The sequence below is a fragment of the Argentina silus genome (genome assembly GCF_951799395.1).
Source record: "Argentina silus genome assembly, chromosome: 3".
Lineage (NCBI taxonomy): Eukaryota > Metazoa > Chordata > Actinopteri > Argentiniformes > Argentinidae > Argentina > Argentina silus.
In genome coordinates, this window is record NC_139657.1 from 13,398,978 (window position 1) to 13,412,606 (window position 13,629).

Here is a 13,629-nt window from a genome sequence, read left to right on the forward strand (position 1 = left end):
AACAGCTTTAAGCCTAATCATCTTGCTTCATCAAGAATTTCATTTCAAAATGCAGTACACTTAATTAATTGCAAATGAAGTCGACTTTATTTATTTCAAATTAAGTTGATCTAATTAGGACTGTGAGTTATGGGGATGGACAGATTTATTGATTGGGGGGCGGGGTAGGTAGAAAGTGAGATGTTCATACAACATGGTGAAACACTAGGCTATTCGACATGAAATGTCTAGATGAAAGAAAGATGGCGAGGAAAGACTATTGCGAGTTTGAGATGCATGCACCCTTTGGCTCATTTTCATACTCTGGCTCGGATGACTAAATTACCCACAAGCCTTCACGTCAGAGGCGGTTCTTAGCCGTAGCCAATAGATATGTCTCACATATTGCATGCGAAGACTGATTGGATTATGCATGTGCCAGTTCTACTTAACCCGAATGTGATGACATGACAACGGGTAAACGCCAGCAAACGAGGAAGTAGCGGGATTGACTACAACTCGACAGGTGAAAGACGTTCGTCTACCAAGATTTTATTCGTCCTCAGCCTTCAATTAGCGGAGCAGTCCGCTCAATAACTAACGTGCTCGCGATTTCACCAGTGAGTATCAATGTTATGATATTCAAGCTATTTTGCGACGTCAGACCATAATCCAGACAACTGAATCTGACAGTAAATTGGGACTGTATCTTTCTGATTAAATACAAAAATCTAACTAGCCATCATCCAGCTATTATTTGTGGAAAGACCACGATGCAGTCTGAACAAAGTGTTACTGAGTGTCACCGCGAAGGGTCTTTGGTCCAATCTGACAAGGCAGGCGCTTTCAGAAACATTCCAACTCTAACAACAGAGGACACGGGTCCAACCGTGAAGAGAAAGGTGGGAGACGCCCTTGTCATTAACGACAGCAACCTGAGGGCGCCGAGTCCCCGGGGTGCCAACGGGGATGACGACTCAGAAGCAGAGTCCTATCGGGATGGGCGAACCGAGGGGGTGGACAGGGACACGAAGGGCCGAGCGTTCGCCTGGTGCCGAGACTTTCTCTCCGGTTCTTGGAAGACCATTCCCGAAGAGGATTTTCAGATCAGCATTGTCAGGTATTAAGCTGAGATGAGCAATTTACACAGACAAGAGGAGCAAGACGCACACCGACTAGTTAGCTAGCCTACTTTACAGAGAACGCAGATGTGCTCAAAACCACACACACGCACACTTTATGATTCTCTACTGTAGTGCAATGTCAGATCAGTCCACGTTGGCAGAGATGTGATAGTGACAGGTCAATGTCCACTCACTGCATTTGCTCCTGTGTTTGTTTGCAGTGGTGGGCTGAGTAACCTGTTGTACATGTGCAGTTTGCCTGACCATGTACAGACAGTGGGCAACGAGCGTGACGAACCTCGTAGGGTACTGCTCCGAGCCTATGGTGCCATTCTGCAGGTCTGTCGAATGCACTTGTATTGCCCATTGATTTACTTCGTCTCTCCTTAATAGGTTCAGATGAGTTGGCGTGGGACTGTGAGGGAGATATTCATATAAAGGGATGGGCGCAGACATTCCCCTGCAGCCCGCAACTACAGTGGGGGGAAATAAGTATTCAACACATGAACAATTTTTTAACTCAACATATTTCCATTGCAGCTATTCACATGAATTTTAGACCAGACATTGGTATGAACTCAATAAAACTACACAGCTAAAGAAATTGTAACATTCCAATCCATAAATAAATCTGTGCAGTAAAGGGGAATGAACACAGTAAGAAAAAAGCACGATGCCAGCTTATGAGTTCTCCTGCCTGTCCAACCTCTTCAGCTGGTTTAGTTTTTTATTATGCTTGACACATTTAATTTGTTGGTGAGTAAACAGGTTTCCCCACCTCTGAATGCAAGTAAACAAATAAACTTGACAAGGCAAGTTTATTTCTATAGCACATTTCATACACAGAGGCAATTCAAAGTGCTCTACATAAAATAGATAAAAAGGAAAGAGCATAACATTTTTTATTAATTAATTTTAAAAAAAGCATAAAAGACATTAAAAAAGTCACAGTGTATTTTAGGGTCAGAGTACAATTATTAGCAGCAATTTAGTTTTCTTTCCCTTAGAATACCTGTTCCCTGGGTGTTTGGGACTCTAACCCAAATACCTTAGTTACCCAAATCTTTCCTGCAAGAAACATCTCATGATGGGTAGAGGCAAAGAGCTCTCCCAAGACCTTCGCAACAAGGTTGTTGAGCAGCATAATAATGGCACTGGTTACCGATGGATTTCTCAACTCCTAAATGTTCCTATAAGCATCATTGGGGCCATTATCTGCAAATGGAACAAATGGAAATGAAAACATCACTTGACCATTAACTGGCCACACACAGGAGCTCCTCGCAAGATTTCTGACCGGGCAGTCAGAAAGTTAGTCAGAAGAGTAGTCCAAGAGCCAAGGAGCACTCGAGCAGAGCTCCAGAAAGACCTGGAAGCAGCGGGTACACGAAAAAACTATAGGCAATGCACTCCACCGCCACGGTCTCCATTCACCATCACCCCAGAAGACTACATTACTGAAGAAAAGGCATGTTACTGCAAAGGAGACTTTCAATTGGTTCAAGAGGAAGAAAATAAAGGTGTTGGACTGGCCTAGGCAATCACCAGACTTAAATCCAATAGAACATTTGTGGAAGGAACTGAAGATCAAGATTCACCAGTGGGCCCACCGGAATCTTCAAGATTGAAAGACTATCTGTGTTGAAGAATGGGCCAAAATCCCACCTGATCACTGTGAGAGATTAGTTTTTTCGTACAGGAAGCGTCTTGAGGCTGTCATTGGAAACAAAGGCTTCTCCACCAAGTATTAAATACATTTCAGTTAGCATGTTCAATACTTCTTTCCTGTGTCATTCCCCTTTATTTCACATAACTTTTTTTATGGATTGGAGTGTAAAAAAAAATAGTATCTTTAGCAGTGTAGTTTTATTGAGTTAATAGCAATGTCTGGTCTAAATTCCATGTGAATAGCTGCAATGGAAATATATGTTGAATTAAAAATTGTTGAATACTTTTTTCCCCCACCATAAGGGGTAACAATCTGATGCTCTCTTGAAGCCAAAACAACTGACGAAAGTGTGTGTGTGTGTGTGTGTGTGTGTGTGTGTGTGTGTGTGTGTGTGTGTGTGTGTGTGTGTGTGTGTGTGTGTGTGTGTGTGTGTGTGTGTGTGTGTGTGTGTGTGTGTGTGTGTGTGTGTGTGTGTGTGTGTGTGTGTGTGTGTGTCAGGGAGTGGACTCTCTGGTCCTGGAGAGTGTAATGTTTGCCATACTGGCAGAGAGAGCGCTGGGGCCACGACTCTACGGCATCTTCCCAGAGGGGCGACTGGAACAGTACCTTCCGGTATGAAACCCCCAGCCTCACACACTCTTCACATCCACTCATATGGGTAACCATAGTATCTACAGTCTGTGGAGAATAGATAGACGGCTGTTGTGTCCTTAAGAAAGGCATTAGCCCCATTTGTGACAAGGATTATGTTAATATTAACATTTGGATGTTGTGTGTATAATACTAGTCACAAATTGGTATGCAGAAAGGTCGTGGCAGGCTAAATGACGACTCATGATGCATATTTGAAACATTGAGATATTTCTGTGTTAAATGTTCATATAGTCCTAGTCACAGATGGGGCTAGCCCATAGTATGCTTTTTATGGGTGAATCTTAGTGAAAATACCTTTTTCTATTTATTGTCCAGAGCAAACGCCTGCGCACAGAACAACTTTTTGTTCCAGAGCTCTCCGCTGAGATCGCCTCTAAGATGGCACGCTTCCATGGAATGGTAATGCCTTTCAACAAGGAGCCCAAGTGGCTGTTCGCAACCATTGATAGGTGAGCATAAGATCTCTCTCTTGCACTCACTCTCTCCAAAACATAGAAGTGTATAGCAATGTATGCATACAGAGATGGCCCTATTTGTAATGTATAAAGCAATTAGGAAATAATAAAGGCAAGACATAGCAGTGAAGTATTGTTATATTAGTAACTCCCTGACTGTTCATACATAGAATACCTATTGTAAGAAAAAGTCAGACCAAATCAGAAATGCCCCGTCAATGGTGTTGTCACACAGGTACATGGATCAGGTGATGAATCTGAAGTTTGTACGGGAGGCTCACGTGAAGAAGTACAACAAGCTGATGAAGTTCGACCTCCCAGTAGAGCTGGAGAGCCTCCGGTGAGTGGGGGTTGGGGAAGGGGTTTGGAATTCTTCTTGCAATGGGCCATGTTATGGCTGGGTAGGAGTACAGATAGGACTGGAATGGGAAGACTATGTTAGGGCAGAGAAGGAGTTCTGAAAGCCTCGGAAATGAGAGCAAAGACTTGTCAGCATTGTTGTTTCACAGTATTGTGGTACACCAGTAAACACAGACAGGAGACCACTCACACTCTACTTAAGTGTTGTCACTGGAGCCTGCTAGAGCTGACCTCTCCCCCAGTGCCTCCCTGTGATGGTAGCTAATGAGGAGAGGCTTCAGCACTACATGCTTCTTGTGACCTCACACACACACACACACACACACACACACACACACACACACAGACACAGACACAGCAAGGTCATTTTGTGTTTTCAGTCTATTAGATTATGTTTCTAAATCAAAAGTGCTCAACAGTTATCCAGTATTACACCTCAAGAGCTTTCTCTAATGATAGCAGCTGATCTCTACAAAGGCCTACACCTAGGTGTAGGTTAGTCTGGTCTGAGGTTTGTGTTGGTGACACCTCAGACCAGCATTACAGAATCTATATGTACAGTGAACATGCCCCAGGCTGCTCAATCACAGAGACCGAAGGCTCATCTTTCTCTCCCAGTCAGGAATTAACAACCCATGATTCCAGTACCATTTAATTTAGTCAATTCAGGAAGTGAATTTTTGGATTATGTTCATTAATGGGGAAACAATCCTCATAGAAATACATGGCTGAATTCAATTTCAAACTTTTTTTCAGATAGAATTGACTCCAGCCCTGTTTTCAGAAACATTTCGATTGAGCAACCCTGGAGTGAAGTCTGAGCTATGTAGATGCGTGAGCTACAGGACATGTGTTGCACAATCCCTCACCTACTCAGCTACTTTGGACATGCAGTACTACTCACTGCTTCCTGCAGCATGTTACGTAGTTGTGTTGGCTCTCTCTGTCTCTATGACATACTGCAGATAAGACAGCATGTGAGCTGTTGACGTACTTGTAGTACAATCCCTGCCCCTCATACTTGACAGGGAGATTTGAAGTACATTGCCTTCAGAAAGTATTCAGACCCCTTCACTTTTTCCACATTTTGTTGACTCAATTTAAAATGGATTAAATTAAAAGAATTTTCCATCGATCCACACACAATACCCCAGAATGACAAAGCGAATACAGGTTTTTAGAACTTTCAGTAAATTTATTAAAATTGAAATACAGAAATACCTCATGTCAAAGTCAAAGTGGCTTTATTGTCAATTCTTCACATGTCAAGACATACAAAGGAATCGAGAGGACGTATTTGTATTCTGCATTGTCAAGGAACCAAGCCCAAGAATTGGAGTGGAGAGTCATTGGTGGAGCTGGGGGGAGGGAGATAATGATCCCTGAGTCAAACCTGTTGAAGAACCCTAACCCTAACCCTAACCCTAACCCTGTCCAGATCACCAGCCATTTGTGGGTTGTTAGCCTGCTTGTAGCCGGTGATCTTGCTCACGCTGCTCCACACCTGTCTTGTGTTCTTGTTATGATTTACAGCTAGTGTTGATAGTCAAGTTTCAAGTTTATTTGTTACGTCTCATACACGAGTGCAGGGAGTAAAATTCTTGGGCTCGGGCACAGGGTCCTGTGTTGTGTTGCACACGTTGTGTTGCACAATCGAGAGGACGTTTCTTTGTGCAATTGTTGTCAACAACAATGTACATAGGTATTCAAACTCTTTGCTGACACACTCAATTAGCTAAAATGCAAAAATGTCATCAACAAATCACTCAACAAGTTGAATTGAGTCAATCTTAATGCAATGATAATAGTTCATGTAATTAATGCAACACAACAAAATGTGGAATGTATGTGTGAAATGTCCTCCCATTACTGAAATGCAACCTAGCTCTTACACCTGGAATTTTTCTATAATCCCGTCATTCTTCCTCTTCCCTCCCTCTCCCCTTTGGTCTCTCTCTCCCTGCTCTCTTTTCTTACCTCCCCCCTTCTCCCCCTATCAGAGTGTTGCTGGCTGCTACCCCATCTCCAGTGGTGTTCTGTCATAATGATGTACAGGAAGGTAAGTGTTTCACTTCTTGTCATCTGTGCTCTGATCCTCACACTTCTAATTTAGGATGATTGATCAACCGTCCTGACTCCACTGTCAGTCACTTCCTAGAAGAACAGGATGTTACATAAGTCAAAGGAGGGGGTGGGGGGCTATTTATAGGGGTGGCTCATATTTGTACGCAACATGCCATCAGGGTTTTGAGCCAATGGTGTAAATGAGGTTGACGTCGTAGATTCCCCTTATTGTTGACTGATGGGTGCAGACGTTAGGCTTTGACTACTACTCGACTATTTGAATACTTGGCTTCTTTTCACTTACTCAGAATACATTCTCATCCTGTATATCTTTATCCCCCACTTTAGTGTTCACACAATTATTTCAGTTATCACAGCCCCTAGTGCTCCTAACTGATCAAGTATGAAAAATATGTTGAATCAGGAGAACATTTGTTTGCCACACAAGTGATGGCAAAAAAAAAGAAAAAGAATTGTCTAAAAGTAAGTCTTTCAATCAGAGGCAAATCTAACAATGTGCATTACTCAGTCAGCAGCATCCCTAGCTTCAAGAATGATGATGGCAGTATCATGGTATGGAGATGCATTTTAGTGTCAGGGACTGAGGAGTTACCTCAAGAGAGAAATAGATATAGCAAAACAGAGACTAAAGTCTAAGGCGTAAACAAAGAAATTCACCCTTCAGTTGAGAAAAATACACAAGCACAAGCTTCACAGAAGGAAAGTGAATGACTGTGTGTAATTTACAATTACAACATAAAACAACTGTCCATCAACATTCCCCAACCAACTTGACAACTTGAAGCTTTGGCAATTCACCAAGAAGAATGGGTGAGTATTCCCAAGTCTGGTGTGCAATGTTAGTAGAGACTTATCTGAAAAGTCTCAAAGCTGTAATTGCTCACAAAGGAGCTTTAAACAAGTCCTTACTCAGGGTTTCACATACTTATTCACACGACGCATCTTAATTTGTCATTTTAAAATTGTTGTCATCAATTTTGAAAAAAGTACACTCACTTAGGAAGTGTGGAGAATGTTGCGAAAAAATCCTAATGTTTTTTTATTTCAGCCTCCAATGCAAAAAAAACAAAAAACATACTTTTCCTCAGCACTTTACACCTGTGTGACTAAGACAGAGTGTGGGGACATGGACTACTTCGGTGTTGTGTTCTAACTAGCTGTTTCTCTGCCAGGCAACATTCTGATGCTCGACGGCCGAGACCCCAACTCAACGGAGAGACTCATGCTTATTGACTTTGAGTACAGTAGTTACAACTACAGGTAAAGGCTTAGGTGTAACCACATACCACTTGTTCACTTACAACAGAGAAGTCAAAATCTGATATCATCCATTTGGAATAATATAATGGTTTTAAGAAATCTACAAACGGGGGCACTTAGTGGCGTATCACACTAATGCGCTTACCACGTAATCGCAAGGTTCGATTCCGACCCTCGATCTATCTTGCATGTCATCTCTGTCCCATCCTTCTTGTCAATCTCTACTGTCTCTATCCCAATAAAGCAGAAATGCCCTAAAAACATATTTTTAAAGGAAAACAAAAAAAATCTGCAAACTAGATGCTTTCTGGCTTCCTCTCAGAAATCGTGATAATTGTCTAGCACGATTGTGCTAAAAAAGTAAAAATATTTCTTAAACACAGAAGTTGTTACTGTCCTTGATTACACCAAAACAACTGTTCCACTCCCACGATGCTAGCTTGAGAAGCGCAGTCAGTGCATGTATTTGGTTTGTTTACTTAGCTTCAGAACCTTTTTTCTCTCTCTGACTACCGTAGCAGGCTCAACATCTTCCACAGTGTCACTGATCACGCCCGGCGCATTAAATATGCCATTTTATTAATTTAATAAAATGCTCCTACGCTTGGCGAGTGTAATGGTAACATAATGGTATGGAGTGTAGCGGGAATTCTACCTTTGGAAGCTTGTACACCGTATGCTACTGGTAACACCTTCCACGGCCCAACCCTACCTATGATCTATGTGTTTCTCTAGGGGCTTTGACTTTGGGAACCATTTTGTTGAGTGGATGTATGACTACACCTATGACCAGTGGCCCTTCTACAAAGCTACACCAGAGAACTACCCCAGCCGAGAGCAGCAGGTGAGTGAAACCCCAACCAGACCCACAGACAGATGGAGAGATGAGGCCCACACATACAGTACCAGTCAAAAGTTTGGACACACCTTTCAAAACCATTCAATGGTTTTTCTTTATTTTTTTTTCTTATTTTCTACATTGTAGATTAACATTGAAGACATCAAAACTATGAAGGAACACATATGGAATTATGTAGTAAACAAAAACGTGTTAAACAAACCACAATATGTTTTACATTTTAGATTCTTCAAAGTAGCCACCTTTTGCTTTGATGACAGCTTTGCACACTCTTGGCAAGGTGTGTCCAAACGTTTTACTGGTACTGTACTCTCATCTCTTCCAACTCACTGGCCTCCCTACTCCTTCTCCCTGTTGTCACTCCCTTCTCTCCAGTCGAACATGTCGTATGAGAGCTTTACCATGTCATGTCTGTTAATGTCTCTCTACTTTCTGGTAGGGGTGTGATGCAATGGTTTGCAACACTGCTGTAAAGTTTGAAGGTAAACTGTAATGTTATTAGTACCTATTGGTGATTCAATGTTGCGTAGCGCTCAAAATCATCATTTTTCATGACAAAGTATGACTTTATAATGATTTCATGAACTCACTGGTGTTATCGCAATCAAATAGTGACCCAAACTAACACAACACTCTGGTAGATTATTTCCTTGTTCAATGATATCTGACCTGTGGCTGTAGCTAACTGTTTCACCAACTGCAGGTTTACGACAAAAAGTCTCCATCGTGTCCCTCAGTGGTTGACTGTTTTATCGCTACATCATGCCACCTAGTGGGAAAACGTTGTCCATGCAAATTTGAGTAACCTAATCGACTTGTAATACAATTGCATAATTAGTGACTGCCGTATTGGTACAAGGGAGCATAATACTATCTAAATGAAGTGTTTTTTGTGTGGTTTGTTTAAATCTCTCCTCAACTCTGTGTTGCAGCTGCATTTCATCCGTAACTACCTGTTAGAGACAGGAGAATGCTCTCAGAGGACCATGCATGGGGACCAGTCACGCAGAGAGGACGAGATGCTAGTTGAAGCCAACAGGTATGAGATATGTTTTGCAAGCATATTTTCATTGATCTATACAGGTTAACTTTATGATGGCAAACAAACACATGTTGCAAAAACGATGGTGAGGCACAATACGCCCAAATAAGATAGCATTAGATATCTTATTGTGATATAACATACAATAGCATTTGGGGTCGGTGAAAGTACAAATGGTCTAAGAAGAATCTTTCAAAGAATCACAATCATTCCACATGCGCTTTTTGTTGATTGTGTGCTTGTTTTGTAGGTATGCATTGGCATCCCACTTCCTCTGGGGTCTGTGGTCCATCATTCAAGCAAGGATATCTAAGATTGAGTTTGGCTACATGGTAAGTAACAGACACCCCTTCACTAGTAGACAGTGTGAGGAGTAGAGGCACAACAGGTTGTACTGTCAGTGGCCGTAATCCAACAATGTAGCTGGTAGAGGCTACATGGTCATGCCTCCTTTGTCAGATCACAATAGACAATAGGCTGGTCAAAGGTCAGTGAACATAAAGCTCTCCCAGAATCAAAACACTCCATGTTTTGATATTAGTGTGTAAACCTTGACATGCTGTATGTATACTTTCCTAAGGCCATGCAAACTTGATTAATTGTTTTAATTAACAAAACCCTGACAAAATATGACACCTCTCTCTCTCTCTCACACACACACACATCTTTTTATTTATTTATTTATTTTATTATTATTAATATGGTTAAGGCCATGCAAATGTGATTAATTGTTTAACAGATTTTATTTTCTGAAAAGTGAGGCGTGCAAGCGGAAAAAACAACAACAAAAAAACAATATCAATAGATGGATAAACATGAAAAGGATGATTTGGATATCACTGGATTTTGATAAATATAACTTATTAATAGCATAATGAGGTTATTACAACTGTCTCACCTTTGCATAACCAAAACACCAGTGACTTAAGATCTTGTTTAGGGACCCCAAATTAAGTTAATGTTAATGGGTGATTCCATTAATGAGGGGGCCAAAGTGTGACATTGGGGGATCAACATTTCTAAGTGATTTAATACAGATAAAAAAAAAATGTAGTGCATATTTTGGGAGTGGGGGCGGGGCTCTGTCTCTTTCTCACACACACACAAATACACAGCAGGCAGCAGCACACACACGGGACACAGAGCAGGGGAGAGAAGAAGTTTCAATTAAGTGTTTTAAATTAAATTTCAGATTATGGACTCCAGATCCAGTCGGGATATCTACTGTGTGATAGAGATGTGTCATATTTGTCGGGGTGTTGCAGAGTTGTGACCTTGATTAAGAACATGATGTCATGTGCTTCTAAAACACATCTGCATCGATGTTAACACCAGTTCTGTTTAATCTCCTCAATCACTCAGGACTACGCCCAGTGTCGATTTGACGCCTACTTCAAGCAAAAGAAGCTCGTCTCCTAACTTCCTTCTCCAGAATCCAAGGAAATGTATTGTAGCATTTTTATAAATGCTGATCATTCTTCTTGTGAAAAAAGATAATTCTGAATTTGTTAACATTTTTAATTTGGTTATTTGCTAACAATACATCAAGAGGGTATGAAGAGAGCTGGATGAAATGGTTGTAGATGTTATCAACCTGCACATGCTATTGCTGAACCAAGTGGTCAAGAGTCAGAGCAGTCTCTTATGGGGGAAAAACACTCTCTAAACATCAGGGAATGCTTTTGATAAATGTTTCACTCGACCAAGCACAATCGATCTGTTATCTTGCCCCTGATTAGTAGCATCCAATACTATGCACTGCCTGAGCAATGGTGAAGCGGTGACTGTCATGTACTTACCGTATGAGTATGATGTAGAACTGCTGTCCAATGTAATGCACTTCCCATTATGTGAAACATGAAGTTGAATTCTTCTACATTTCTATGTTATTAGTTACATTTGCTGGTTCCTTACATGTATTGTTTTAAAACTGATGTCAGGCTCATCTTTATTCATGTGGTTTCTAATATAGTTATTCACTTTCATTTCTTTTCCCTGTATTATTTGATGGATTCATCTCCATACACTTTTCACTTCAGGGTCCAAAGATGCTGTCATATTGTTTTACTGGTTTATATGTATGCTATGCTCATGTTCTATGTAGGGAGTTGGTGCATGGAAAGCATAGCATGGCAGAGAATTGTTAATATCTTTATACATCACAGTATGTAGCATGTAACAGTGACTGAGAGACCTATACATTCGAAACCCAGGAAATGAGTTTCCAAAATATGACAATAAGCATATCCAAGTAATGTTTGATGGTTTAATTGAATGGGACCCCAGCTCTGTAAGGCCTGTTGGTTTCAGGATTATTTAGTGTTATTACACTGTAATGAGTACTTTTTATGATTTTTGGCGTACAATTAGCATGACAAACTGTAGGAATGAAAGAATTCAATTAAATGACAGATTTTTGTTTTTAATATAAAAAAATCTATTTGTATAATGTATTTCAAGAGTAGAGCAGCTTTTGAAAAGTTTTTATCTCTGACATCTACAGTACAGCTTGTTTCAACATGTGCTGAGTATTCTAGCCTCATAAACTAGTGTCAGATGAGATCATCTTGGCTTGATTATGTGACCCTATGCTTCTATTTACCTTTCTTTTTTTCACTTTGGCACTTTTACTTTTCAGTCGTAACCAATTGTTGAAACTGTTTAGTCTGTCTATGCCTAGAGTTTGGATGTTTATCTTTTTCTGTCAGACCAAGAACCAATAGTTTAAACAAACAATGTCTCTTCGCAACAAATGTGTGTCTGATTTGAACATGTATAGGGTTTGTCTGTGGGTTAGGGTTTGTCTGTGGGTTAGGGTCTCTCTACAATTGAGTAAAGCCTAATATGATAATGATGACAATAATATGATAACTGCATGATTTTGGAATTTGATCCAAAGATGATGGGAAATCGGATCAGGAAGGGAAAACAAAGGTGTATTTGTGGCAATGGCAGGCAATCATGATAGATTTTCTGAATGCAATTTATTCCTTTGTCATTTATTTGATTTATTTTGAATATTTGTCAGCTGACTGAGAGCCCTGTACCCTCTGAGTTTGATTGGTCCACTCTGCTGACTAGTATTAAGTCTTGGCCCATGTTTCCTGTATCTACATGTAAGGAGAGATTTGTGACAACCCTCATATATATGCTAGTGCCTCATCAAATCTTTACACTTTCTCATTACAATGGAATTCTGCTCATAACCTTATTCCCTTTTTTTGTTCCTCGTTTTGACTGTGAGAATCAGCTTTGACTGTGAGAATCCTCATCATTAAACATGCTTGATACTTGAATATGACAGATTATTTTCATCCAGTAAGAAAGAGTATTTCAGTGGGGATGAATATTGACACACAACAGCAGATCTAATTCCTATACGTATACTCCATGAACAGCCAGTGAATACAAACTCAATATAGTTGTAGCAAATAATCTCTATAACCGTACAGAAGGGCTATGACAATACATCACTAACAAACTTTTATCTATATTGTATGAAATCAATAGTGTTTCAGGAACTAGAGCACTCCCCAATGGTGCTGTTCAGATGGGCTGGTGGGGAGGTCGTATTACAGCCCAGCAGTACCCACCACCACTACCCCCCTCTGCTTCCTAAAATAGAACAGTTGGACAGAACTGTTGTCCTGCACACACAGAGCTCCATGTCGGCCCTGTCAGGGCTAACTGACTATGGAAAAGAGACGCTTTATAGAACTGACTGGATCTGCTGCCATTGGAATTCCACAGGCTGGATTTATGCAAGTTTAGTCATTATATTGTCATTATATTGTTTTGATTTATTTTGTCATGTGGTAACTTAACTTAAATGACATGTGGTCTTCAAACTAACTCCATAGCTGCTACTGTTTTCCACCACACAAAATAGTTTTAGTACAATGCTTTTGTTTCCTCTGAATATCTATTATGAAGTTGCAACAGAAGAATCCTTTGACTTCATAATCATGTGCAGTGTGTTCCTGTCGCAGGTTTTATACACCACAGGCTGCAATCAAGAAAGATTGTGCCATAGTATCGGAAACCAGACATAAAACTCATCATAGAAACTTACAACATACAAAAGTCATCGTCATGAATCCTCTCAGACAGTATTTGACTGGTGTGCTTCTGTGGCTAAGCTT

The 13,629-nt window shown here is 40.6% G+C and overlaps 1 protein-coding gene across 3 annotated transcripts; it reads left to right on the forward strand.

Annotated features, from left to right (window-relative positions):
• Positions 1 to 477: 477 nt before the first annotated feature.
• On the forward strand, positions 478 to 12,783 carry chkb (choline kinase beta). Of its 3 annotated transcripts, none has more exons than XR_014554161.1 (11): positions 478 to 1,099; positions 1,325 to 1,442; positions 3,271 to 3,384; positions 3,742 to 3,875; positions 4,117 to 4,221; positions 6,242 to 6,300; positions 7,499 to 7,586; positions 8,322 to 8,430; positions 8,885 to 8,927; positions 9,378 to 9,484; positions 9,738 to 9,818. XR_014554161.1 is itself a non-coding variant. In XM_083667367.1 (11 exons), the coding sequence occupies exons 1-11, from the start codon at positions 753 to 755 to the stop codon at positions 10,904 to 10,906; spliced, it is 1,320 nt and encodes a 439-aa protein (XP_083523493.1). In that variant the 5' UTR covers positions 478 to 752; the 3' UTR covers positions 10,907 to 12,783. The 3 variants fall into 3 exon arrangements, 2 of the variants coding, with proteins under 2 accessions (XP_083523493.1, XP_083523494.1); XM_083667367.1 differs by lacking the exon at positions 8,885 to 8,927 and adding an exon at positions 10,850 to 12,783 and having other exon boundaries at positions 9,738 to 9,819; XM_083667368.1 differs by lacking the exons at positions 9,378 to 9,484; positions 9,738 to 9,818 and adding an exon at positions 9,149 to 9,365.
• Positions 12,784 to 13,629: the final 846 nt, after the last annotated feature.